At 37.8% G+C, this 27,381-nt stretch overlaps 2 protein-coding genes across 14 annotated transcripts in view; one reads left to right on the top strand and one right to left on the bottom strand.

Moving 5' to 3' along the window:
* PAN3 (poly(A) specific ribonuclease subunit PAN3) overlaps positions 1-15,374 on the top strand; it is a 134,261-nt gene extending 118,887 nt beyond the window's left edge. For 6 of the 8 annotated variants that reach the window (XM_072795649.1, XM_072795648.1, XM_072795646.1 and 3 more), the window contains 4 exons: positions 1,948-2,077; positions 2,522-2,586; positions 9,231-9,369; positions 12,429-15,374. In XM_072795649.1, the coding sequence (XP_072651750.1) occupies positions 1,948-2,077; positions 2,522-2,586; positions 9,231-9,369; positions 12,429-12,569 (475 nt within the window). In that variant the 3' untranslated portion in view covers positions 12,570-15,374. Of the gene's footprint in view, positions 1-1,122; positions 1,194-1,947; positions 2,079-2,521; positions 2,587-9,230; positions 9,370-12,428 lie in introns of those variants that run through there. The other 2 variants (XM_072795651.1, XR_012016260.1) reach the window with 2 other exon arrangements.
* Positions 15,375-21,321: 5,947 nt separating this feature from the next.
* Positions 21,322-27,381, bottom strand: part of FLT1 (fms related receptor tyrosine kinase 1) — a 178,921-nt gene continuing 172,861 nt past the window's right edge. For 5 of the 6 annotated variants that reach the window (XM_072795627.1, XM_072795628.1, XM_072795631.1 and 2 more), the window contains one exon: positions 21,322-24,382. In XM_072795627.1, the coding sequence (XP_072651728.1) occupies positions 24,184-24,382 (199 nt within the window). In that variant the 3' untranslated portion in view covers positions 21,322-24,183. The remainder of the gene's footprint in view (positions 24,383-27,381) is intronic. The other variant, XM_072795626.1, reaches the window with a different exon arrangement.

Here is a 27,381-nt window from a genome sequence, read left to right as displayed (position 1 = left end):
CCCACCTGTGCTTTGTTAACACTGGCATAAATTTTCCACTCGTGACAGAGGACTGGAAGCCAGTGGTTGCCCAGTTCCTATTAATAATCAAATGGTTTCTCTTTTTAATATCTGTTTCATATATTTTCACAGCAGTGATTCCTAGCCTTAATTTGCAACATCTAAGATATTTCAAATCTCAAGTAGTAATCTCCAAATTTTCTTTTTACTTTATTATTTATTTACTCATGAGAGACACAAAGAGAGGCAGAGACATAGGCAGAGGGAGAAGCAGACTCCTCACAGGAAGCCCGATGTGGGACTTGATCCCTAGACCGTGACATCACGCCCTGAGCCGAAGACAGACGTTCAACTGCTGAGCCAGGCATCCCTCCAAATTTTCTTTTTAAAAAACTGAGGAAAAAAAAAAAGAAAAAAGAAAAAGAAAAAAATAAAAAACTGAGAGTAGGGGCAGCCTGGGTGGCTCAGTGGCTTAGCGCCACCTTCAGTCCCGGGTGTGGTCCTGGAGACCCGGGATAGAGTCCCATGTCAGGCTCCCTGCATGGAATGGAGCCTGCTTCTCCCTCTGCCTGTGTCTGTGCCTCTCTCTCTCTCTGTGTGTGTCTCTCATGAATAAATAAAATAAATAAAATAAATAAAATAAAATAAAATAAATAAAATAAAATAAAATAAAATATAAAATAAATAAACTGAGAGTAAAGGATATAAATATAATGAACTAGACTATGTTAATAATTGTCAAAACTGGGTGATGAGTACATGGACATTCATTATACTATTCTCTCTACTTTTATAAATATTTGAAGCTTTTCTTAATAAAGAGTAAATAAAAAAGCCATGCTTTCATATTAACTAATAACTTTGTAGAGCAGTAAATCATGTATCAGGCACTTCCGAATTGATGCGAATGAATGAATTTTCCCAATAACCCTATAAATTTGCTCCATTTTAGAGATGCCAAAGCTGAGGCATGGAGAAGTACAGTAACTTACCAAAGTTACAAAACTTATAATAACTTTAAGTAGTAGATATAAATATGTCAGTAATTATAGGTAAATAGCTAAGACATAGATTATCTACAGGAGTATTTTATTAAACAAAAGAATGCTTATTCTGTGCCAGATGCTGAAGATACTTTGAACAAGATGAACAAAATTCCTATCTTCTGGAGCTTCCACCCTAATGGGGAGGAGGTAACAAACATATAAACAGATAAGATGTTTGCAGGTAGTGCTAAGTCCTATAAAGAAAATAAGATAGAATTCTAAGCAGAGAGTGTAAGAACAGGAGCTATTTTAATGAGAATGGTTAGAAAATGGCTCACCTTTGGTCATCTTTGTATTCTAGCAGGCAGCTTTTTGAAATTTAGTATTTTTCTGCCTCGGATACAATGGTAGAAGAAACTGAATTGGCCTCTTGTGAAATATGTTAATTTCTGAAGATTTCTCAGAAATAAATATACCATGACAACTTGTAAATGAAGTTGCAGAGCAGAGGGCAGCTTCCCAAAGAGTTGAGCCTTGTTTGATTCATCAAAATTGAAGACCCAGTTTTGGTTTCAAAAATTATTTTGAAGAGCAATGGAAAAATCTCTTCACCTACAACCACCCTCTATTTCACCCCTCCAAAATTTTGTAAGTCTTTTTATGCCCCACTATTGTAAGGAAGGGTTTGAGAATGGAAATGATTAAGTGTAACCCTGTTCCACTTTCCTTTCTCATTTTCATAATAGCAAAAATGTGGAGAAAGAGACAAGTTTCTTCTATTGGCTCTTAAAATTTTCCAGAGAAATCATTAAGCCTTAAAAGTGAACTTGACTTACATGAAAAAATGCTTTCAAATGTATGTACACTAATACGATAGCAGCAGTGATAGCTATGTGCTTGTGGGTTATGTTGTTTTTTAAAATTTTATGTTTGGTGTTCAAGTGATTCTTTATTTCACTAGGTATTTGTTGACTGACCAAAACAGAATGAGAAGTGTAAATGACATCATGCCCATGATTGGTGCTCGATTTTATACTCAATTGGATGCTGCTCAAATGAGAAATGATGTCATAGAGGAAGACCTTGCAAAGGTAGAGTCTAGTTAAAAAGAGATATACACATTTGGCATCTGTATGTGTAGAGCGATATAAAAAAAATAATAATTTTTGTGCTAAATATAGTACGTAATTGGCTAAGGCTGTTTGCAGATATATTGTCCAAATTTAATGTTCAGTATTTTAATTTCTTATTTCTTCTTTTTGTTCATGATTTTGCTATAGTCAATTAAAGCAATCTTGATTTTTTTTTCATGTAAGTTATTTTAACCATTCTTAAAAATGGCCAGCTGCATGATCTTCTTAAGTATTACTAGTGAATGAAATGAACATGTTACATTCAAAACTATAACCAAAAGGTGGGGATATTAGGATTGTTTAAAGATAATATTGGTGTAGGATACCAGTTTTGTAAAATTTTGCTTTTATATTCAGTTAGCTGGATATTAATATTCTCTCTCTTTTTAAAATGTTTTATAGGAGGTTCAAAATGGAAGACTGTTTAGGCTTCTAGCAAAATTGGGAACAATCAATGAGAGGCCGGAGTAAGGATTTACAGTATTTTACAATATGTTTTCAATCAAGGGCATTAACAAGAATGAGTATTCCTTATTCTTACTGGCTTTACCTGGAAAAAGAAAAATTCTCATGTCAAGTGACCTTAATGCCTGTTGTTAGCTATTAGGATGCTTTTTTTTACTTATAGCCTAGGTATAGGTAAAGGCTAGATGTAGGCTATAGGTATATAATGAATGTTCTTAGGGATTCCACAGATCCACATACATGTACAGAAAGATACTGTTAGAAGTGGTTTGTATATGAGGGAACACTTTATGACTGTCAGTACTACCCTGTCTCCTTTTTGAAACTTGGTCAGTTCAGTTTACCATAGTCAGAGACTTCAGACAGGTCTTACTGTTGTATACTCCTTATCTTCTATTAAAGGACATTATTTATAGTAGTCATATCAGTAACATCACCACCTTACATTATTTGTCATTTAGTTCTGCCTCATTTGCAAGTTAAAAGTTATGACCATATGTTCCAGAGAGAAGTAGAATTGATGTCTGTACTAAGTAATAACTGCCAAAGACAGGTGGAATAGTATGATAGCTATTATCATTGTAGTTAGGTTTCAGGAATGTTACCTCTGTTAATAGAGATTGATGATACATAAATATTACTTGAGGGAGTTTTTTTTTGACCACATAATTTATGTTTACTTACCTTTCTTCAAAGTTAAAAAAAAAACCTCAATATTTTCTCTGATAATTTTTCTAAATGAAGAGAAGATGACATTAAAACAAAAACTTTCAGCTGTTTCTTCTGGCATTTATCTCTTTATTTAAAAATAATATAGTACTATTCCTTGATTTTTTTTTTTCCACAGTATTTAACTCAGCTAATGACTTTGTCCTGTGGAAGATGAGACTTTGTCTTTCACATTCCCTTCCCTTAACCAACCACAAACATAAACACACATGTATCCACATTCTACCACTTAGTCCATAATTTTGAGTTAAATCTTTACTTAATGTTGACATTAGTATATAACCAGGTAAATATTGTTCATAGCTGCACCATACTAAACCATGATTATATTTTCTTTCTTCTGTATTTTGTTTTTTGATTTTTGTTTTCCTGGGGTTAATAATTGTCTTAAATAGAGAACTAAGTGAATGAAAAAATATTGACCACCAGTTTATTCCATACTTGCTGCCAGAGTTATGAAACACCTTTCTATATGGTCAAAAATAGGTAACCTATCAGTTCCTTTTTTTTTTCTCCCCCTTAGAGAAATTGCCCCTGGAGCCTCTGTCCTTCTCTTCCTATCTGGGCTGGTTGCGCTTTAAGCCTGCTCACACTCACACTTTAGAACTGGAGCTTCCCTTCACTATTACCCTGGGAATTCTCATTGTCTCTCCCTTTGTGTTGGATACCCTGTTTCTTGCTTTTTCCTTGGTTTATTCTTTTGATTTGTTGGAGCACATCCTCCTATAGGTTCCTGAGAAAGGTGAGTTTTTTGAGTCTTTGTAAGTCTGAAAATATCTTTATTTTTACACCTTATTGATAGTATGATTGGGTATAAAATTCTAGATAGTCCTCAGGAAATTCTCTTTATTGATTGAATCTTTTGAATAGATTAATGTGAACCAGTTTTTTTAAAAAGTAGAAAAGGGTGTGCAGTGAAAAAAAATTCTCATACTTGTAGCATCCCCAGTCTCTCCACTTTCTCCCACTAATCTTTATTTCATATTCTTTCCCAGTTAAAATGATATATATATTATTATCTCCTTCCTTCCCCTTTTTAATATATATAAATTGTAAACCACGCAGTGTTTTGTATGTTGGCTTTTTCTCATAACTATATTTTAGAAATCTTTTTGTTTAGGTATGTTGGCATATACTAAACACCATTCTCAATAGTTTATAAATATGACCTAGCCTTAATCTTCATAACAACACTGTGTTGCAGCTACCATCAGTATTTCCACTTTACAGAGATATTTGAGCATAAAGACGTGAAAAACCATATCTGGGTCACATCGTTAGTGAGTATATGAGCCAGAATTTGAATCCAGACAGTATGGTTCCAGAGTCCATGATCTTAACCTTAATGCTCTACTTCTGTAATTTATAGCTATATAATAGTCTATTCTGTGGATACACTATAATTTATTTTTCCAATTCCTTATCAATAGGCATTTGAGTTGTTTTCAGTGTTTTGCTAGTATAAGCAGTGCTGAAGGGACGGATTTAAGCATACTGAACTTTATGTGTGCATTAATATAGGCCCAGTCATGATTGTTGGATCTGTGGATGTGTGACTATAAACCCTTACTGAAGGGTATTCCAATATATGATGCATAAGAGCTTTTCACCAACAGTACTGTTTCACACTTGTGGATTTTTGTCAACCCAATAGATGAGAAATTGAGTCACAGTGCAGTTTTATTTTGTGTTAACTCTTAATGAGCATGTTGCCTATCATTTTTATGTTTTTGGTTTGTTTCTGTTGCCTTATCTACCCATATCCTTCGATCATTTTTATTTTCAGTCGATTTGTCTTGTCTTTTTGGTGTATAGGAGCTGGAGAGATTTATCCTTTGTGGTCTTTTTTTTTTTTTTTTTAAGATTTTATTTATTTATTCATGAGAAACACAGAGGCAGAGACACAGGCAGAGGGAGAAGCAGGCTCCCTGCAAGGAGCCAATGTGGGGCTCCATCCTGGATCCCAGGATCATGTCCCAAGGTGAAGGCAGAGGCCCAACTGCTAAGCCACCCAGGTGTCCCCTTTATGATCATAATCTTTTAGTTTGTCATTTTTCTTTTAACTCTGCTTAAATTTTTTCCATGCAGACATTTATATATGTAGTCTAATTGGTCAAACTTCTTTTATGCTTTTGGATTTTGAATCATAGTTAGAAAGTTAGAAAGGCCTTTTCTGTTCCCACGATTTTAAAGGAATTATCTCATGGTTTCTTCTAGAGTACTTATTTATGGTTTTATTTTTTTCCCATATTAAATTTTTATACATATGGAATTTATATAGGATGTAAGGTATGTATTCAACTCCTCCACCCTTCCCCTCAGAAGGCTACCATGGCTCAAAAGCTATTTATTGAGTAGTCTAGCTTTTCTGCACTGGTTTAAGGCAGCACTTCTTTCACATTAGTATTTTAATGACTAACATTTTAAACTCTGGTAGGTGCTCGTTCTTTCTCATCTTCATTTCGTTGTCTGTTTTTTGTTGTTTCCCTAAAACTGCTTAATTTTCTGTAGAAATTCTAGAACCAGGTTTTTTAATTTTAAAAAAATCAGTAAATCTGATAGTATTTTTATTGAGAAGGCAAACATGTTTATTAATAAACTTAAGGAGTATTTGTATTTATAGATGTTGAGATTCTTAAGATAATGCCCTGTCGTCATACTTGTAGATAACCGACTTTACTTTAAAAGTCATTCTTAGGTTGTTGTAATTCACTGAGTTTACTAGGTATTTTGTCTTGTTGCTATTATAAATGTGAATCCTATCCCCTATACTTTCTTCATAGATTGCTTCTTATCAGTGCACATGAAAATTACTGGTTTCTGTAAATTTTGTACTCTGATATCTTAGTGTTTGGTTTGTTTTTCCCTAGATTTTCTTGAGTTTGCCAGATACATAGTCTTATCTCCAAACAACTGTAATTATAATTTCTTCCTTCCTAATTTCTATACTTTTAATTTCTCTGGAATGATTGTGTTAGCAGGTATCTCTAATACATAGTAAAGTAATAGTAGTGATAATTTCTGTCAAAATTTGAAGCATTGCTCCATTTTGACTTCTAGATTCAAAGCAATTTTCTTTTCAAACCCTTTCCCCTTTGCTTTCAGGATCTTTATCAGTGATCAGAAATTCACAGTGTATGCCTTGGTGTGGGGTTTTTTTATTCATTCTGATGAATCAGTAGGTGGGCAAACCCTTTTAATCTTGGAAATTGATGTCCTTCAGTTTTGAGAAGTTATCTTCATTGTTTCTTTGATAACTTCTCCCTTTGGAGTTCTATTGCTCAGCTGTTAGAGCATTGCAGTAGATTTTCTAATATTCTGTTCTGCTTTCTGTCTTGTTATCTTTTGGTTTTACTTTCTAGGTAATCATTTCAACTTATTTTGTCTAAAAATAAAGGTTTTTTTCTAATCCATTTTTGAATTTTTAGTTTTTGCCATCATATTGTTAATTTTCAAGAACATTCTGTTCTCTAAATGTTTGTTTTACAGCATCTAATTCTTATTTCTCTTAGACTCTCAATTATAGGTTTTTGGTTAGGTTTTGTTTTGTTCTCTTCCCTGCATAGGAATATCTCATAGGAAACAAGAGTTTGTTGTGTTTAGTGTTGTTTCATTCTCCAAAGGATTTCTGATCCTTGGCTGTGTGTTCATAATAAAAATGACCTTTTTCAGGGTACCTGGATGGCTCAATTGGAAGAGCATGTGACTACTGATCTTGGGGTTGTAAGTTTGAACCCTGCGTTGGGTATGGAGATCACTAAAACAATAAATGAATAAACTTTTTAAAAATGACCTTTTTCACCTAAAAAGCTAATTGGAAGGTCCTTGCTGGGTCAAGGATTATAGTATGTGTGGTAAACTAGTGTGACATTGTTAATTATAATTTTTGTTTGTTTTTAGTAGACTCTTCAATGTCAGAATTTCTCTTGGGCAAGTCTATATCCAGAAAAATTTCAACCTTTTGTCTGTAGTTTAAACCCACAGCCTAGCCTTGAGTAGCCAAAGTAGCAGGAAAGTGTCAGTTAACTAGTCTTCTCTACCATCCCTTGCTCTTCCTGGCACCCTGGAGGTTGCAGCTTCTTTGTTCACCCCGTCTAGAAAGATTGCTGGGACCTTTTTTGGCAAATTTCTGCAAAGCAGAAATGGAGGCAGGGATGAAAGAGAGGTTATCTGTTTGTTATTTATAGAACTTTTTCATCCATTCTGCTCCTCCAGCTTTAGTGCATACCTGTACTTTCAGTAGTACCAGCAATCTCCTTTCCTGGGCCTCGACTGGTAGGGCTTGCTTTTATGGCATCCATGTTTTTCTGTACCTTCTGTAGCATTAAAGTTCAGTTTTTTCAAGTCAGTTAATCATATCACTGACCTGTTTTTCACCTTCCAAGTTTTTCTTCTGTTGTTGCTTCTGATTACTTTGTCCTTGAGTGTTTATTATTATACCCCTTCTTAGACATTCATTGTCAGTTTGGTGGGGTTTTGAAATGAAACAGATAAACGGATGTGTTTAATTGGCATTTTAATTGAAAGTCCCTGGGGTGATCTTTGCAAAACTCATATATGATTGTGTTTAAACCGTGTGATAGGCTTTCTATCGTGTTTTAGAAGACACACCTGTTGGGATGTCTGGGTGGCTCAGTGGTAGAGCCTCTGCCTTCCGCTCAGGTCATGATCCCAGGGTCCTGGGATGGAGTCACACATTGGGCTCCCTGCGAGGAGCCTGCTTCTCCTTCTGCCTATGTCTCTGCGTGTGTGTGTGTGTGTGTGTGTGTGTGTGTGTGTGTGTGTGTGTGTGTCCCTCATTAATAAATAAAATCCCTTAAAAAAAAAAAGACCTGAAAAGACCTGTTTTTTCACCCAGAAATAGTTTTTAACCAAGACTGCATAATCTGATCTCTCCCTTATCTTTGCGTCAGATCTACCTTGTTTGTTTGTTTGTTTTTCTTTTAATTTTCTCCTCCCTCTTTTGCCTTCTCTCCCTCTTTGTCCTTGTCTTTTACTCTCGGTCCCTCTCTTGGTCTCTTTTTTTTTCAACCCCTAACCCCATCCAGCCACTGACTTTTGCTAGATTTCTGGAGTGCTATATGCTCTGTTTCTTGCAAATACTGGATGCGTCTGACTAGGGTATATTTCTCTGGGAAGAGCATCCACTACTTCTTCTAGAAAGCTTTCCTTGCCTTCCCAGATGAATTCATGTTTCTGTTGTGTACCATTTCCCTTTTTCTTAATCACATTATCTGAATGTGCAACTTTCTTTGAACATCTGTTTTCCTCACTAGACCACTGACTTCCAGAAGTCACTAGAAAGCAACAGTGGTCATCTGGTCAGTTCTCTAGTTCTTCATAGCACACTCTCACATTAGTTCATGATGGTCAGAAATCAAAATATGCCTGTTTGTTTCCATAAATGTTGTTTTATTTTATGCTTACCAGTAAAAAGCTGAACACATATCTAATCATATCTCCCTACTCTATCCTAAAGGTGAGAAGAGGAAAAGAACCTCTTTCAACCTATTTCTAAAGATTTTTAAAGACCTTTTCTTTTTCCTTCATTTTATCTAATGGTAGGAGCTTAAATATGAAAGTGATTATAAAATAGGAGTGCATAAGGGATGATTGCCTTTGAGGATTAGAAACTGGTATTCATATACTTTCATGTGTGAAATTATTTCTTAAAAATTTAGCAATCTGCACATGAAATTTGAAAGCATTTTTTTAGCCTCTATAACTTTAGGATTAAAAAAAAACATCTCTCACTCTTGCGCTCTCTCTCTCTCTCTCTCTCTCTCACACACACACACACACACACCCTACTTACCAGAGAAAACAATAAAATTAAGCTGGTGTTGAGTCTGAAGAATCAGGATGGCCATGTGACATACAGCATGAGTTATTGAGGTAAAATATTACCTTTCCCCAGGTTTCAGAAGGATCCTACCTGGTCGGAGACTGGAGACCGTTATCTTTTGAAACTCTTTAGGGATCATCTTTTCCATCAGGTGACAGAAGCGGGTGCTCCTTGGATTGATCTCAGTCATATCATTTCTTGTCTTAACAAGGTAATTTGTATCTGGATTTTTAAGATCACAATGCCATCTACAGTTTGCAGAGTTACATCTTCTACAAATACTAAGAGACTTCAGTGTGAATGTATTATGCTACAGCCTAGAAGATATTTTATTAATAATTATTGGGTATATTTACTTAGTAACAATTTCTAGACCAGGCAGGTTTTTCAACATCTGTATGAATAAATACAGAATTTTTCATTGTAGATTTTTTTATTATAATAAAATGCTAATAAAGCAGTGGGTGGGAAAAATAAAAATAATTTTATATTTAAACGTTTTTTAGAAGTTGAATTCCTTTCTTCTAAGTCATTGTGAGACTTGTTGAATGCCCTTCATGTTAACTATTCATTTACTGTTAACTGTGGGCATAATAATCCAGTGTTATAATAGTAAAAGGGCAGTAGGCCTAGCGTTCTACATGGAGAATTAGATGATTAGATGAAGTTATTAGGGAGATGTAGATATATCATCAATTCATTTGAGAGGTGAGCTTAGTGTTTTTGAAAGAGCTAGGAGAGAGACAGTTTACCAAGGAGGGAAGGAATGCATTTTCCTTAAGAATTACTTGGAATTAGTGTAGAATGGGTTTCCAGAAGTAAATCTTAGTCTTTGTATAGGTTTATCTAAATCTCAGGGGTCGACAAATGTGGCCTGACAGTCTACTTCTGTAGAGCCCACAACCTGAGAACAGTATTTACATTTTTAAAAGCAAAAGCAAAATGAAGAAGAATATGTGACAGAGGCTGTGTGGCTCTGAAATTTAAGGCATTTGGTATCTAGCAATCTTTATGGAAACCATTTGCTGACCCCTGGTCCAAACTGTCCCTAAATTACAGGTGCTAGAAGAAATACCTACCATGGCACAGGATGTAGAACTGGGAACATACAGTATGCTAACTCTTCAGGGAAAATGTGGTTTTTCTTTTTAGGCACTACTTTGCCTTGCTTGAACTTCCTTTTAAAAAGAGTATTGTCAATGATCTACATTAAGACAGAACAAACTGTATGTACCATTGAGCTAATCCAGTATGACTTATATATTTCTTTGTCCTTCTCCTTAAGGGGAAGTATTTTTCTTGAAAGAAATGAGTGGAGAACAAGTTTTCTGGATTTTAGAAAATAGTATCTATGGTATCAAAGCACCAGTAATTAAAAATATGTAGCACTAGTGTAACACTGGCAAGTATTTACACTGTCAACTTAAGCCATGAGCAGATATCTTAAGTGAAGATTTTTAAATGAATGTTAGGATGTAATTGAAAACTTGAAGAAAATTCTATTTCATTTCATAAAATAACTAGTAATAAATAAAATGTATCCCAAATCTGAAAGTATGATAATTTTCTAAGTTTGGAAAGAGTATAATTGAAAAAGGATGGATTGACCATATTTATGATATAAAACTTAAAGTTGGGCAGCCCCGGTGGCGCAGCGGTTTAGCGCCACCTGCAGCCTGGGGTGTGATCCTGGAGACCCAGGATCGAGTCCTGCATCGGGCTTCCTGCATGGAGCCTGCTTCTCCCTCTGCCTGTGTCTCTGCCTCTCTCTTCACTCTCTCTGAATGAATAAATAAATAAATCTTTAAAAAAATAAATAAATAAAATAAAACTTAAGGTTTTACATAGCACATTTTGGTGAAAATTATGACAAAATACCTGGTAAAATGATTTGAAAGTTTGAGCCTTCAGAATTAGTAAATTTTAGACGTTTTTATGAATGAATTAAAAAGGAAGGAAAAATATACATTGAAAAATAACCAAAAAAGTGAAAACCATAGCAAGATAAATTATTTGATGGACTAAGGATTAATATATGTTTCATAAGGACCTGATTAAGTTATTACTACCAAATCTTGACTGATAAATAGGTAGAGATCATAAACTGGCACTCATACAGTGGAAATAACACAAGTAAACACAAGTAAATAACACAAGTAAATGTAGGAAAATATTTGGTAACATTCATCAAAAAATGTAAAAAATAGCAAGGTCTGCGCTTGATACGGAGTTGCTTGTAAATTGGTATAACTGGGCAGCCTGGGGATCCTTGGGTGGCGCAGTGTTTACCACCTGCCTTTGGCCCGGGGCGCAATCCTGGAGACCCGGGATCGAATCCCACGTCGGGCTCCCGGTGCATGGAGCCTGCTTCTCCCTCTGCCTATGTCTCTGCCTCTCTCTCTCTCTCTGTTTGACTATCATAAATAAATAAAAATTTATAAAAAAATAAAAAATAAAAAGCATATGCTTTAAAAAAAAAAATAACTGGGCAGCCTGGGTGGCTAGGAGTTTAAGCTTCTGCCTTCGGCCCAGGGCATGATCCTGGAGTCCCGAGATCGAGTCCCACGTCAGGCTCCCTGCATGGAGCCTGCTTCTCCCTCTGCCTGTGTCTCTGCCTCTCTCTCTCTCTCTCTGTGTCTCTCATGAATAAATAAATAAAATCTAAAAAAATAAATTGGTATAACTCATAAATAGTGGTTTCTGATACCCTTTGGAAAACAATTTAGCTCTATGTATTAAGCTATAAAAACTATTTGTGCTTCTTGCTTCCTTATTTATATTTTTAGGTATTTCTCCTAAGGAAGTAATTCTACAGAAGAAAAAAAATTAAGTAGACGAATATGTTCATTGCTCTATAATTTGTGACAAAAATGCTGGAAGATATTGGGGTGCCACGCTGGCTTAGTTGGTAGAGTATGGGACTCTTGATCTTAGGGTCATTAGTTCAAGCCCCACATCGAGTGAAGAGCTTACCTTAAAAACAGAAATGGAAGCTATTGGAATAAGTAAATGATGGAATATAATGCAAACAAGTATTATGCATGAAAGATAGGTGGAAACATTGAATAGTGTTTAAAAAATATCCAAGTCAAAAAAAAATATCCAAGTCAAAAAGTGTGCAAACTATTAGTGATGTAAAATGCTTATGTATATCTAGAAGGGAATATGACAGAAAATTTTAAAACATTCACCATTGTTGCAGAAGTTGTGCTAAAATAAAGTGGATTATCCTCTGCCAGGTATGAACTTCCTATTTTGTATCTGTTTCAGTTAGATGCTGGTGTGCCAGAAAAAATAAGCCTCATTTCCAGAGATGAGAAGAGTGTACTTGTGGTTACTTACAGTGACTTAAAGCGCTGCTTCGAAAACACTTTTCAAGAACTGATTGCAGCTGCAAATGGTCAGTTGTAGTATTTGCTGAAAAAGCACGCAGGACATGGCTGAGGACCTTACCCAATAACAAATTGCACTACAGCTGAACTGTTCTCATCCTCTCATTTCACATTTGGGAAACAAACAGGAGATGAGCAAAGCTGCTTGCACTTCAGTCAGGTACACTGTTACTTGAAAGGAAGAATGTTTCACTTATCCTAGAGCTGTGGCTGCCATCGGGGCCATATCTGTGAAGAATTTATTTTAGATTAAGGTGCACCATTAGGTAAATGGTGTTCCCACTTTTGTTTTTTTTCCAATTGTATATGCACTAATTTTAATTTTTTAAAGACTTTTTTCTGATCTTTGAACTTTTGCCACATTGTATACTTACTTATTAAGGGAAACTATTCGCAAGGACATTTTTGGGAAACAATGCTGGGCAGCATTTTTGTCTCTGAGGGTAGCAGAATTTGCTCTTTTGGGGATGGGTTGCCCTGAATAGCATAATGGACCAGGTAAATAATTTCACAGAAGTACAGTATAGTGTATAATTCTTGTAAGAGTATTGTATGCAAGCTCTGTATGCCACCCACTGTTAGTTCAAATGGAGATTTTTGGGGTTTTTTTGTTTTGTTTTTAAGAACACACAGAGATCAGTGAATTATTGGATACAAATTCCCCCACCAGTAGATTTAAATCCTTTCTGAATGAGGATTGAATAAACAGGAACTTAAGGAGCAGCACATAGAGCTCTTTGCTCCAAATTACTCCAGTCTTTTTTTTAAAAAGGTGTTTCCCTGCTTTTCAGATATATTTACATTTATGCAGTTTTTTAAAGAAAAAGAAAATTAAATTCTTACAAAGGCCTGAAGTTCGGGAGTATATTGCTTTAGATGATTTCCAGTTCGCTTTTTTGTATAAAGTTCTGTTCTTTGAACCACAGCTTTATTATGGTACTTTACACTGGATACAGACACAGAGACACTGTTCAGAGGATGAACTAAACACAGCAGTGGTCTGGCATCAAGAGCTTTCTGAAGTTTTACAGTCTGAATCTGGAGGGATAACAATCTGCTGTGCCTTTGCAGTCACTGCTTAGCCCAAAGTAATAGTACTTTTGATAATAACTTCATTATGTGGGATATTCCTGAATAAGTCAATCTCAAAAGTTTGGAATTTTCCTCTCTTACCTTTCTTAATATTTGGACGTGCAGTTGTCGCCAAACTTGGGTATTCATGGAATTTCTAGTTAATGAAATACCTATACTTTGATACTGAAGACTGCCAAATACATAGGAATTTTCTTTCACAAAAGAACAGTAATGAAGACTCTATCTCCTTTCCCAGCACTGAATGTTTTACTAGCACTGGGTGCTCACCATGCAACTATGAAGAAAATGTGGAAACTCAAAAGGTCAGGAAAGACTTCCAAGCACTTGCAACTGATGTTACAGTCTTCAATTTTAATAATTATACATATTTGTAGTTTTCAGAGAAGTTTTTAATATTTCTCTGTCCACTTTTTATAAGCTTTAAAATGATTTTCTCTGCCTTGAGATTTGCATCAAGAAAAAAAAAAAAACACCTCTCTTCACCTGAAAGCTTTGAAGACAAAAGACACGCTTTACACATTTTAACAGGTGTGTTTGAGTCCACGTTTGGTAGCATCAGTTGTTGAGTTATAAAGAAAATCAATTATTGCATTTGATCTGGATGGATTTTAAAAAGAACATAATGTTCAATATTCAAAGGATAATTAATATTTGCCACCATAATGTTCTTTTTTATGTAAAAGGAACAAGAACTTGGACACATTAACATGCAAAAGTCTTTTATCATTAGCTCATGTATTTGAGGAAGAGCAGCTGTCTTTTTATATGTTTTTTGACAAATCATATTGTAATTCTTTTGTACAAAAAAGAACTACTTGTATTCTCGAAGAAATATGAAATGCTTAATTTATAAGCGGGCTGGAGATTTTTTCCAATATTGTTTTCTTTGAAAATGAAAGGGGATCATCTATTTTAGTTTTGGGGTCTGGGAACTTTTTGAAAATTTAATTTGTGGACCAATGTTTTGTGAAAGCTAAGGAAGGGCAGGGGTAAAATAGGGCTTGAATTTCTCATCCTGTATAGACCAGCAAACTTCCCTCTGCAAGGCAGGTTCAAATCACAAACTCAAGAATGTTTGCATCCTAAGTGCTAGTTTGCTTCAGCCCCTAGTAACCTCAGGACTTGGTTTAAATATAAAGGTAGACAGCTGATATGTTTTCATGAGTAAATATTGTTGGCCAGAAAACAGTTGGTGTCAGGTAATACATATTTTTTTTAAGCTTTGTTTTATATTTATTTTTCATTTAGTTTTTATTGGGAATGGTTTTCAGTAGAACTCTTAGTTCTGCTTAGGTGTTTTTGGGGGAGCCCTCTTTTCCATAGTGTAATTCCATTTAAGAGGTTGTCTAAAAGTTAGTCTTTTTAATTCATAGGAAGATTTTAATATCTGAGAATAGTCAAATTAAGTTTATAAACTTCCCATACCTTCCTGTTAGGTGAGATCAAAGCACAGAAAGGACAACCCTGGAAATCATGTAACGTTGGTCATTTCAATTTTTTGTACCTATTTTAAATTCTGTTAGTGTATTTACTTCATTGTAAATATTTTTGAGGGTACCTTTGTATTTTGCTTTTGACCTTGGTTCTGTGGTTTGAATGTCAACAACTTCCCTAAAAGCACCATTATGTTAAGTTCTGATGTCATGATCCCAATATGGGTTATTCATCTTTAATCCTGTTTTCAGACTCTATGTGTACAGCCGTATTTTTAATAAAGAATTACAGAGAAGTTTGTCGTTTTTTTGGTACCAGTTTATTTATCAAAATGATTTTGGGGCAACCCGGTGGCTTAGCGGTTTAGCGCCTTTGGTCCAGGGCGTGATCCTGGAGACCCGGGATCTAGTCCCACGTCAGGCTTCCTGCATGGAGCCTGCTTCCTCCCTCTGCCTGCCCACCCCCCTTCATTTATTTATGAATAAATAAATAAAATCCTGAAAAAAAAAGAAATTGAATCTTTAAAAAAAATGATTTTGCCTTATCAGGATTTAAAAGGCTGAATATTTCCTATGTGTTTGAAGGAATTGTCAGTGGCATATTCATTAATTTGCACATATCTGTTAAATGCCTACTTGGATTTATTCTAAGGTACTAAAAATGCATCTATGAGTACTTGTTATGTATAAAGCGCATAGTTAAACATTTCTATATAATACATGTCTTACCGTGAAGTTTAGGAAAGAAGACTTACATGAAAGGTTAAGGAATGGTATAAGGCTAGCCTTTGATTCAGTACTTAGGTAGTTTACTAGCTGGGTGAATAGTGCCCCCTCCTCCCAGGTCCTCCAGAAATGTTATTCAGAATATAAGGGCAGACTTTAAAAAATGGCCAAAATGTAAACATTTGTTGAATCTGAGTACCTAGTGTTATTGTGGTTATTTCCTGTACATTTGAAAAGTTGAAAAAAAAGGTACAGAATAGAAAGTGAGAAGGGACTTGAAGCTTATGAGGAGGGTAAATAGAGTAAAGGAAGGATGGATTATTTTCAGCTGAAGGAACTGGTGAGTTGCTCTTAGAAATTCCCAGGAGGGGTGCATGGGTGGTTTAGTTGGTTAAACGTCTGCCTGTCTGCCTTTGGCTGAGGTCATGATCCCAAGGCCCTGGGATTGAGCCCCTTGTGGGCTCCTAGCACACCAGAGAGTCCACTTCTCTTTCCCACCACCCCCCACTAACCCTCTCTCTCTCACCTCTCTCACGTGCTCTTGCACACGTGTTCTCTCTCTCAAATCTTAAAAAAATTTCAGAGGAATGAGAAAACGTATAGGAGGATCTTGGGGAAAAATAATCCATGGATTTAGTGGCAAATCAAAATGACTTGTAGGTTCATAGGGGAAGAAAGACTAGTCTGCCTAGAATAGATATTTTAGGGGATCTTTTAGATTTAAATTTCTTAAAACATTAAAAATATTAAAGCTAAGCCAGGGTTACATTTCATACACTGGTAAATGGAGATATACAGTGGCTTTATTATTTTCATCTCCTGTGCTCTGAATGGTCAAAGACAGGTGTTTTCCCTCTACCTTTAGCAATTGCATAATTAGGGGTGCATCTGTAAAATATCCTTCTGTATAAATGTGGGGAAAGGGGTGGGGTAAAGAAAAACTTATTTATTGAAAAATTTATTTATTTACTTTTAGAGAAGAAAAGAGCATGAGTGAGAAGGACAGAGGCAGAGAGAATCCCAAGCAGACTCCACAGTGAGCATAAAGCCCCACTCCGCACTCAATCTCATGAGCATAAGAACCTGAGCTGAAACCAGGAGTTGGGTGCTTAACTGACTGTGCCACCCAGGTGCCCCAGTGAAGCAAGATAGTTAAAACACATATCCTTAGAATTTATTAAAAATAGTGTGCATGGTGTTTAAGAAACCAGCTTGCCAGAACAAGACTACCTGAATTCAAATACTGGCTCTACCACTGGCTCTGTGATCTTGGGAAACCACTTACTGACTCATTGCCACAGTTGAATGAATTGGGATTCACTCATTAAATATTTGTTAAATGCCTATTATATGTCAGGCATTGCTCTAGAGGAATCAAAAGAACAACTCTGACCACAACAGACTAATATTTCTGCTCTTAGAGAATTTCCATTCTAGCGGGAAGAAGACAAAGTCATAATACATTAAGAGGTAATAATGGCAATAATTACCAATAATGGTAATGGCAGTAATCATTGGTAATAAGGAAAGGGGGCACCTGGGTGGCTCAGTGCTTGAGCATCTGCCTTTGGCTCAGGTTGTGATCCCAGGTCCTGGGATCAAGTCCCACATCGGGCTTCTCACAGGGAGCCTGCCTCTCCCCTCTGTCCACGTCTCTGCCCCCCCCCCCTCTCAAGGATAAATAAAATCATTAAAAAAAAAAAAAAAAGCTAGGGTGGGGTTATCAGATTTAACAAAAAATAGAGAACACAAAGTTTGAATTTCAGATAAACAATGGATAATTTCTCTTTTTAGAATGAATATATTTCAAGTATTGCATGGAACATATTTGTCTTAAAAATAATTTGTTTATGCAAAATTCACATTTGATTGTTATCCTGTGTTTCATCTCGCAACTTGAGATGTGGGGAATATGGTGGTGGTGCTAGAATTTCAAATGGGATGATGTGGGTGGTAGTAGTTCCCTCTGAGAAGGTGATATTCTAAGGACTTCAGGTAATGGAACTAGCCATGCAGATATGTGGGGAGAATTCCGGGTAGGAATGTGCCCGGAGTATTTGAGGAATGGCAAAGGGGCCAGTATGACTAGAGAAAATTAAGGAAGTGAAGTCAGGGAAGGAGGGTGGTGGTGTTTTGTAGACCTTTTAGGACCCTTTTGGCTTTTACTCCCATTGAAAGAAGAAGCTACAGGAGGATTTTGAGCAGAAGAAAAACCTGATAAAAAGGATCCCTTTGCTTAGGAAGCTCTTGCAGTATTTCAAGCAAAAAAATGTTAGGGATTTGAACTGGAGTGATAGCACTAGAGGTGGCGTGAAGTGATTTGATTCAATATATTTTAAATGTAGAACCAAAGGGATGTCCTGATTATTGGATATGGGCGAGAAAAGCAGAAAGAAGTCAAAATCACTATTAAGATTTTGACCTGATGCTGACAAGATGGAGGATTCTACTGAATTGAAAGAGCTTGTACTAGAAACAAAGGGTTTTTTGGAGGGTGGGCAAGAAGGATGGAGAAATGAGGTAAGACAATAGGGAGTTTGGTCTGGGACCTGTTAAGTTTAAGATGTTTAGTACACATTTGTTCTGGTTACTTATTTTGTAAGGAATGACTCCAACCTTAATGGCATAAAACAACCATTTTATTGTTCTCAGGAATTCTGTGGGTTAGGAATTTGGACAGGGCACAGCTGGGATGGCTTATCTCTTCCATTATGTTTGGGGCATCTGCTGGAACAATTCCAATGGCTGGGGGCTGAAAGCATCTGATCTGGCACCGGGCCTGAAGGACTTAAAAGGCTGGGTTCAGCTGGGGACTGTCGCTGTAGATACATGTGGCCCTGCCCTGTGGCTCAGGCTTCTCTAAACATGGCGACTAGGTCTCTGGTGGGAGCTTCTGGAGAATGAGTGTACAGGAGACTTGGGTGGAAAGGGCATGATCTTTTCTGACCAAGCCTCAGAGTCATGCAGTGTCACTTCTGCCACGTTGTGTTGATTACAAGTGAGTCACAAAGGCATCTTTGATTCTAGGGGAGAGGAATTTAATGGGGAAGTGGCAAGGGCACATTGCCACAGGTCATGTGGGATGGGAGATGTTATTGCCACTATTTTTGGAAAACAGAGTTGGCCACAGCATCAAGAGATGTCAGTTTAACACTTGCATGGGTGTGGGTTTGGAGTCTGGGGGAGAGATCTGGTCTGTACATGTAATGAATCATTATATAGATGTCATTTAAAGCCCTGTGATTGGTGGACATCATGGGAGTTAGTATAGACGGGAGATGAGAAAAGGCCCAAGGACAGAGCCCTCGGGTAACTGCAACAATGTTCAAATGTCGGAGAAAAGAGAAAACTAGCAAGAGGGACAGAAATGACCAGGGAAGTAGGAAGAAAAATGTGTGACATCCTGTCATCAAAGTTAAAGTAGGTATTTTCTGGAGTAAGGGTCTAGTTGTTGATGAGGCAAGAAAGACTAAGACTGAAAATTGGCTGTTGGATTTAGCAATTTGCAGGTAACTGATAACCTCATCAAGAGCAGCATCAGCATGCCAGAGAAAGCTGTTTGAGTAAGTTTAAGAGTACTTGGTGGGAAGGAATTGGAAACAGAGACTAACCACCTCAAGGAATCTTTTTGTAAAGAGGAATAACAAAAATAGGGTGGTAGCTGGAGGATAAAGGAGGGATAGAAGGTTTTTTGCTTAGTAACATGGGAGAGACAACTGCGTATTTGTATGATCTAGTGAGAAAGGGACACATTGAGGGTGACGAGGAAATGCTGAATTTCTGGAGCTGTGTCCCTGCATATAGGAAGGAGTCCAGCTGCATCAGAGCATGTTTTGAATTGGCCATGCAGAAGAGAAAGCAGAGTATGTGAGTATAGATGCCAGCAGGTGAGTAGATGTGATGGTGAGATTTTGAAGTTCTCTTGATTACTTCAATCTTCCCATTGATGTGGGTATAACTTATGATACAAGTTATAAAACACTTAGCTGTTGATGCATGAGATTAACCTATTTTTGTCTGAGATTAAGTCCTTACTCTTTTTAAAATGGGTCTTCTGTGAAAAGTGATATTAAATGGGTTTTTTCGGGATCCCTGGGTGGCGCAGCGGTTTGGCGCCTGCCTTTGGCCCAGGGCGCGATCCTGGAGACCCGGGATCGAATCCCACGTCAGGCTCCCGGTGCATGGAGCCTGCTTCTCCCTCTGCCTGTGTCTCTGCCTCATTCTCTCTCTCTCTCTGTGACTATCACAAATAAATAAAAAATTTTAAAAAAATTAAAAAAAAATAAATGGATTTTTTCTTTTAATCTTTTATTGAAGAATAGCACACACACGTTTGCAAATAAGTATATAGCTCCATAAATGATCACAAACACACCTATGTACCACACCCAGATCAAGAAGGAGAACATTTGTGGCCTCTAGTTGTTTTTGTTTTGTTTTGTTTCTCCCCTAAAATATCCTTAGTTCAGAAAATAGAAAGCTAGTCATCCATGTGTTTAGATCAAGGATATTTTTGTAAAACTTACTGGCCTGTGAAACCCAAAAGTCTGGTAATATGTTTAACATTGAGGAGTCTAATAAGCCTTACTGGGCCATCCTGCTAGAAGAAAGAAAGAAAGAAACAATTCCCAAATGTCCTATAAGTTTCCAGAGTCATGAGAAAATTTCTAAACCATGACGGGACACCAATTCCTCGAGCATTCTTCGAGCATTCTTCAAATCATGTGCTTCATGAGTGACTTTACTCTTATGCTATGAACACCAACAATTTTTTAAAAGGATTTCAGATTCATGAAGATAAAATGCCTCGTGCCCTCTTCAGTTAACCACAAATTTACCGAGAGGAGTCATTTTTCCTTTTTCTTGCCGCTGTCCCAAAGAAAGGAGGCCTGATTTCCCTTACAACATGTCTCCAATCTAGTTTCCTCATGATGTTTTTAGGAAGGTGACTTTCCAAGACAATGTGCTGGTCACCTATTCTATTAGTGATGATCTGAATTATTTCTCTTTTTAAGATGTCATCCACCAAAACAAAAATGAAGAGTATGTGGCTGGTGTACTTTTCTTAGGGAAGCCCTTGTGTCTTATAGGCTTTTGTCTAATTATTTTGTATGGTTTCCTGTATACCACCTCTAATACACACATATCCTGTAATTAAGGTAATAGTTTCTTAGCTGAATATTAGTGTTTGGGAAAACTTGCCTCTTTTTTTAATCACTTGCACTTGCACTCGGTCTGTACATTTTGCCTGTGATTGTGTTCATTTTAGTGTTTCATTTTCTGGGTGATGTGCCTTGTGTGATTTTGGTTTTCATTTACCGATGGTTGAGAGCAACCATCTTGTGGCCCTAAAAGACAGCTCTTTGCCCCTCTTTTCAGAGTCCTTGCTTGATTCTTCTTGTGCTGTGTTTCATAATTGGTATTTAATGAGATCCCCCAGAATACCAGTCCTCCACCCTCAAGGAAACCTGTGACCCCCTTTATTCCTGTATAAGCAAATTGGAGAAAATATGTAGATGTTTTTAGAAGTTAATTTTATTATATGAAGATAGCATACAAAATACATTCATAGTGACTAGAGATGTAGGACAAAATTAAGTCTTACTTAATATCTGCAGCATATATTCTTGGTATGTATAAAAGTAATTTTTTAAATTTCCAGTTTCCTTAAATAGTTACGCACAAAACACACACACGTATATACACATACACTGTCAGTCAAAGATGCGCTCTTCCTTTCACCCACTAAAAGGGGCTGGCAAGTATCTGTTTCATGTTTGACATTCTTACAGGCTGGGAAACAAGGCACGGTTAGGAGATCTACATACCATTTTTCAGGATTTAGACACATTTCTTCCATGGGCTAAAACTAAGGTCTACGCATCGTTTCTTAGACTAACTGGATACAGACTTGCATGAGGTTTCAGTCCCATTCCACCCACACTGTTACACATACAGGTTCTCCCAAATCCTGAAAGGAAATGCTGCCTTGCTTGTTAGTGCCAACTATTTGTATCACAAGTGACAAATGGTTCTAATAATATCAGTTAATTAGTGTTTTAATTTTCAGTGCTTTTTAATGTCCAGTGCTGGTTAATGAACCATTCTGGCAAGCATGTCACAAAGATTCATTATTGCAAGCTTCCATTCTTTTTTCTGTGCTAAGACTCTAGATGGGACCGTTTTTGACTGATGGGCTCAACCTGAGTCTTTGAAGCAGCCAAATTAACATAGTTCTAATACATTTTGGGGGGGGGGGAGACAGTATTACTGAGGTCCCTGAATAATTAAGAATTAGATTATTGAAATTGAGATACTGTATGTAGAGTTAAGGTGTTCATTTTCACTAATTGCTGGATCTTTTTCTGATTTGGAAAAAACAAAATAACTAATTAAAGTCTTTTTAAATTGTCCCTGTTGAACCTCCTCTGGTTACCTGACTGATACTGTTGCCAGCTATCACAGGTGCTTTTGTGCATGCAAGGAAGAAGAACAAAGCTCATCCCCTCTTCTAGCCCCTGGCCTGATTTTGTTTGCGCTGGGCTCTTGGTGGGGAGGCCTGCCTCACTTCTCTGCTGGCCAGAGGCTTCTCCAGCAGAGCCACCACTGGAGCATCCGGTACCTCACTTGGGGTGTTGCTTACTGTCCCATCTTTTTATACTAAGAATCTTGAACCAAGAATGTGATACACAGAGTAGGAAGCAAAGATTCTTCTATTATATTTCAGGTTCTAGAGATAAGTTACTTGCATAAAGGGAAGTGTACTCTTCTCTATAACCAGAAGCAGCAATTCACTGTTGCCTGTCCAGCCTTGACTGGCTTTAGAAGGTGCATACATCCTAAACACATAGCATCAAACAGAGCCAATTGAGAGATCCAGGGTCTTTAAACCCTGAAGAGTAGGCACCCTTTTGTACCCTGTCTCCCTATTTCCATCATTCTCAGACCCAAGACAAGGTCCAAAGTAGATGAAAAGAGGCTTTTCTCCTATTGATGGCTCATTAACTAATATCCTGAGTCCCAATTCTGAAAGTATCTTGCATAAATTACATATCACCTTTTTTTCTCAAGGAGCATAAAGTGCTTAATAAACATTGGTTAATGCTCTTCCCCATCTTTCCAGTGGACTAGGGTGAGATAGTAGAATCCCCATTAAAAAGGAAACATGATTGACTTCCTGTCCTTTGGGTCCCAACTGTTTCAGTGAGTTGGTTTGGTTGGTATCGAGATGGGGTTTTCACTCTGTTCATCCTATTTTTGCTCCATCTATTCTGGTTTTGGTATAGAGGAAACCCTCCACAAGACTCATTTTCATCCTCCTCAGCTTCCTTTTATAACTAACTATATAAAACAGGTTAATGTAAAAAAATTGAAGTGTCTTGGTTATACATTTTAAGACTCAAAATAGAATCTGACAATATTTTTGGAAATGTGGCTTAAAGCCCGACAAGTAACCCTAACAAACCAAACTCATTCCAATTAGGTTGCTCTGAGCAGTCAGCTAAGTGTGAGGCCATCATGCCATGGAGCCAACTTAGCTCAGGGTGAGTTTGCAGTGTGTCTTGCTAGAGGGGCCTGCAGTCTCAGCTCAGATTTGAGCACGAAGCTCCATGCTAGAAATTTCAAAATGTGCCATAAATGGGAATGGGCATAGGTCCAATCCCATAGCTAACATTTTACAATTTGTTTCATAGTTCCAAAAAAAATGTGTTTGTCCTTTTATTGCCTGCTGGAGTCCGGAAATGTCCCCTCATCCTTCTGTCCTGTCTGCTCCCTGGCTGGGTTCTCCATGTGGACCAGGTTTGGTCAGGGTTTGGAAGCCACAGCAGTGTCATGGCTGACAGCCCTCTCCTACTCCCTTCCCATATGGGACAGCACAAAAATTCTTTGTCCTGTTTGATCTCTTCTTTCTTTCTCCCTTCTTTCCTTCTCCTCTTTGCCATCACATCTGCTAGAGGACCCCAGAGACATCATGTAGGTCAGCTTAGGACTCGTCTCCTGGTTCCAGGGTGCCGGTGGCTGACCCTGTGGAATCCATACTGCATTGCATGATCAATGCACCTCCTGAATCGTCAAATGCCCTGTGGTCTCGGGGTAGGAGCAGGTAAGTCATTGGGCTTAGAAAGGGTTTCTCTAACACACTGAATAATGTGAAGATTTACTAGTGGTGTTTTTCACTTGTCACTATTACTCTATCTGGGGTTACATTCTTGTTAGTCAAAAAGAAAAAAAAAAAAAGCACTATTAAAAATCATAAAAGTCAGCTTGCTCCTGTGGAAAGGTAAAGGTGTAAATTTATATGTGTCATACTGGCAAAAGCTAGTTTTCAGGGAGCATAAATACTTGTGTGGTTCTAGAAATAAGGCGACGTGTCAAACTTTAGACAGGCGGGGTGGAGTATAAGACCACCGAGTTGTAGTCTGGGGGAGGCGAGCAGCACGAAATCTTCTTTTCCAGCTCTGAGTTGTCATATGTAAATCTGCGCCTGCCTCTGTTGATGTGCCCACACCTGGAATGGCAGAAAGGCCGTGTGAGGTCAGAAAGCCCCGACTCCTTACTTTTACTGGTTACTCGCAAGCTAAAGAAAGAAAAGAAAAAAAAAATATACAAAATTGATGAAAACAATTGAAAACAAACACTAACCTCCACTCTTTTCCGTCAGGTCATTTGCTCATAACTGTTCTAGAGTTAACGGCTATTGAATCCCATCTCAACCTCCGATCAGAGTCTCTTTGTTCTAGAGCTGCACACTGCTTCTCTACTACCAGCTTGGTGGCACCAGGCAGACAGATGCCTTCCTCTGGCTGGGGGGTGGATTGTGTGAAGAGAGAACTGCAGATCCATAATCCCAGGTCGAGAATAGCTCCCAGGCCGGTATGGCCCTCCCCTGCACTTGGGCCAGCCAGCTACTGTGGTAGGCTGAACAATGCTCCTGCCTCCAAAATAAATTGATCTCAAATCCCTGGAACCTGTGAAGAGCACTTTGTGTTCTAGAGACTGAATATTACCTCATGTGGCAAGACAGGTGATTAAGCTAAGGATCTTCAGAGGAGGAACTGAGTTTGAGTTACCCAGGTAGGCCTTAAATACAAACACATGCATCCTTATAAGAGATGCAGAGAGAGCATCACAGCCACACGCAGAAGGTAGTGGTTGGAGGTAGAGTAGGGAGACATGGCCACAAGCCAAGGGATGCTGAGAGACGTCAGGGGCCAGAGGAGGGGAGGAATGGATTCTCCTCAGAGCCTCCAGAGGAATCTTGGCCCTGCCAACACCTTGATTTCAGACTTCTGGCCTCTAGAACTGCAAGAGAATACACTTCTCTTGATTTAAGCCACCAACTTTGTGGTAATGTGTTACAACAGCCTCAAGAAATGAATAGAGCTTCAGGCAAACAGGTTAGTACCATTGTCTCCCTGTCATGTTTGTGTCCTAGAAAATTTAGGTTATGGGATGGTCACTACTAAGCAAGGCTCACAGGAGAAGAAGCTTGCTTCTGGTTCTGTGTGTCTCATACAGCCTGAAACAGATACACAAGAAAGAAAAGCTTCTCTTGTCCGTTTGTATTTGTTTATTAATAGCTGGGATGAGCTGAGTGAAGTAAGTCAGTCGGAGAAGGACAAACATTATATGTTCTCATTCATTTGGGGAATATAAATAATAGTGAAAGGGAATATAAGGGAAGGGAGAAGAAATGTGTGGGAAATATCAGAAAGGGAGACAGAACGTAAAGACTGCTAACTCTGGGAAACGAACTAGGGGTGGTAGAAGGGGAGGAGGGCGGGGGGTGGGAGTGAATGGGTGACGGGCACTGGGGGTTATTCTGTATGTTGGTAAATTGAACACCAATAAAAAATAAATTTAAAAAAATAGCTGGGATGAGAACAAGAAAACCCACACATTAATGTTGTTGTTGAGAACAAGAAAACCCACACATTAATGTGGCCACAATAATGTGCCACCACATTATTTCATTGGGTTCTGGATTAACAACATCAAGCACTTGCTGTATTTTTAATCTCAGAGTAGAGGGTGCAATTATGGTTTTCTTTCACAGAGATCTAGATAAGTATTCCAAAATAGGAAACAAAAGGTTGTCGGTAGCCTTTCTTTCCTAGCTTAGACACTTGTTCTTTGTGAGGGTCCCCTAATCTGCTACCCTACGAGGGGACTCTGCTCTGGTGCCATCACGGTGCTCATGTTAAAAGCAATCAAGTATGAAGATGTTTGCCTGGTAATGTTCTCACCTTTGGATTTACTTGTGGTTGTTAAACTATGCTGTGTCACTTAGAGGTGTTTGGGGCCATCTTTTGACTTGAATCAAGGTCAGCAAACTATAGCCTGTGGGCTGACCACCTGCTTGGTTGTTTTTTGTTGTTGTTGTTTGTTTGGTTTGAAACAGGTTTATTGAAATACAGTTCACCTGTTGAAAGTGTCCAGTTGAATGGAATGGACACATCTGTGCCATTCACAGATGGCACAAGCATCAACATAATTGATTTTAGAACATTTTCATCACCCCCCAGAACCAATACCCGTTAGCATAGCTAGCCAGTCACTCTTCCCCACACTTCCCACCACCAGCCCTAGACAACCACTGATCTACTTTGTTTCTATAGATTGGCCTATTCCTGGCATTTAATATAAAGGGAATCATTTATGCTATGTAGTCTGTTGTGACTGGCTTTGTTCACTTAAAAATGTTTTCAATGTTTATCCATATTGTAATGTGTCAGAACTTTGTAGTTTTTTATTAGCAAACATTTGTATGGGTAATACTGCATTCTATCTGCTCATCAATCGAAGGACATTTGGCTTGGTTTTACTTTGGGTTATTAATGATGCTGCTATGAACATTTGGGAATAAACTTTGGTGTGAACATAAGTTTTTGTTCTGTTGGGTATGTACTGAGGGAGTAGAATTGCTGGGTCATGGAGTAATGCTATTTAACCTTCTGAAGACCTGCTATTCTGTTTCCCAAAGTGGCTGCACCATCTTACATTGCCACAGCAACACCAAGAGCTTATGATTTCTCCACATCCTCATCAGTATTTTTGGTTCTAGCCATCCTCGTGGGTGTGAAGTGGTGTCTCGTCCTGGTTTTGATATGCATTTCCCTGAGGACTAACGACCTTAAATATCATTTCATGTGCTCATTGACCATGGCCAGCTGTTTCTGTAAATAAAGTTTATTGGAACACAGCCACACCTTCTTGTTTATATATTGGTGATGGCTGCTTTTATCCTACAATGGCAAAGTTGGTTCGTTGTTTTCTGTGTGACTCATAAAAAGTCTGCTGACCTCTGATTTAGATGAAAGAGGATCACATTCTGCCTTTGGGTGAGACAGGGGCAGCATTTGAATCAGGAAAGGTAGGAATGCCCGATAGACAGGCCCAGCCTTCGCCTGGCCAGCATGATTCCTAGGTAGAGACTAGCTCAGAGGAGCTAAGGTGATAGCAGGGCCAGTGGAGCAAAAAGCTGGAGCCTAATTCCAACAGCACTTGCTGCTGGCTACCGTAGGGAGGGAGGAGTGCTTCCAACAGGAAACAGGCCTTCATTTGGAAGGGTTGGCT

The sequence above is a fragment of the Canis lupus genome, chromosome 24 (genome assembly GCF_048164855.1).
Source record: "Canis lupus baileyi chromosome 24, mCanLup2.hap1, whole genome shotgun sequence".
In the NCBI taxonomy this organism is placed as follows: Eukaryota; Metazoa; Chordata; class Mammalia; order Carnivora; family Canidae; genus Canis; species Canis lupus.
This window is presented reverse-complemented; position numbering and strand designations above follow the sequence as displayed.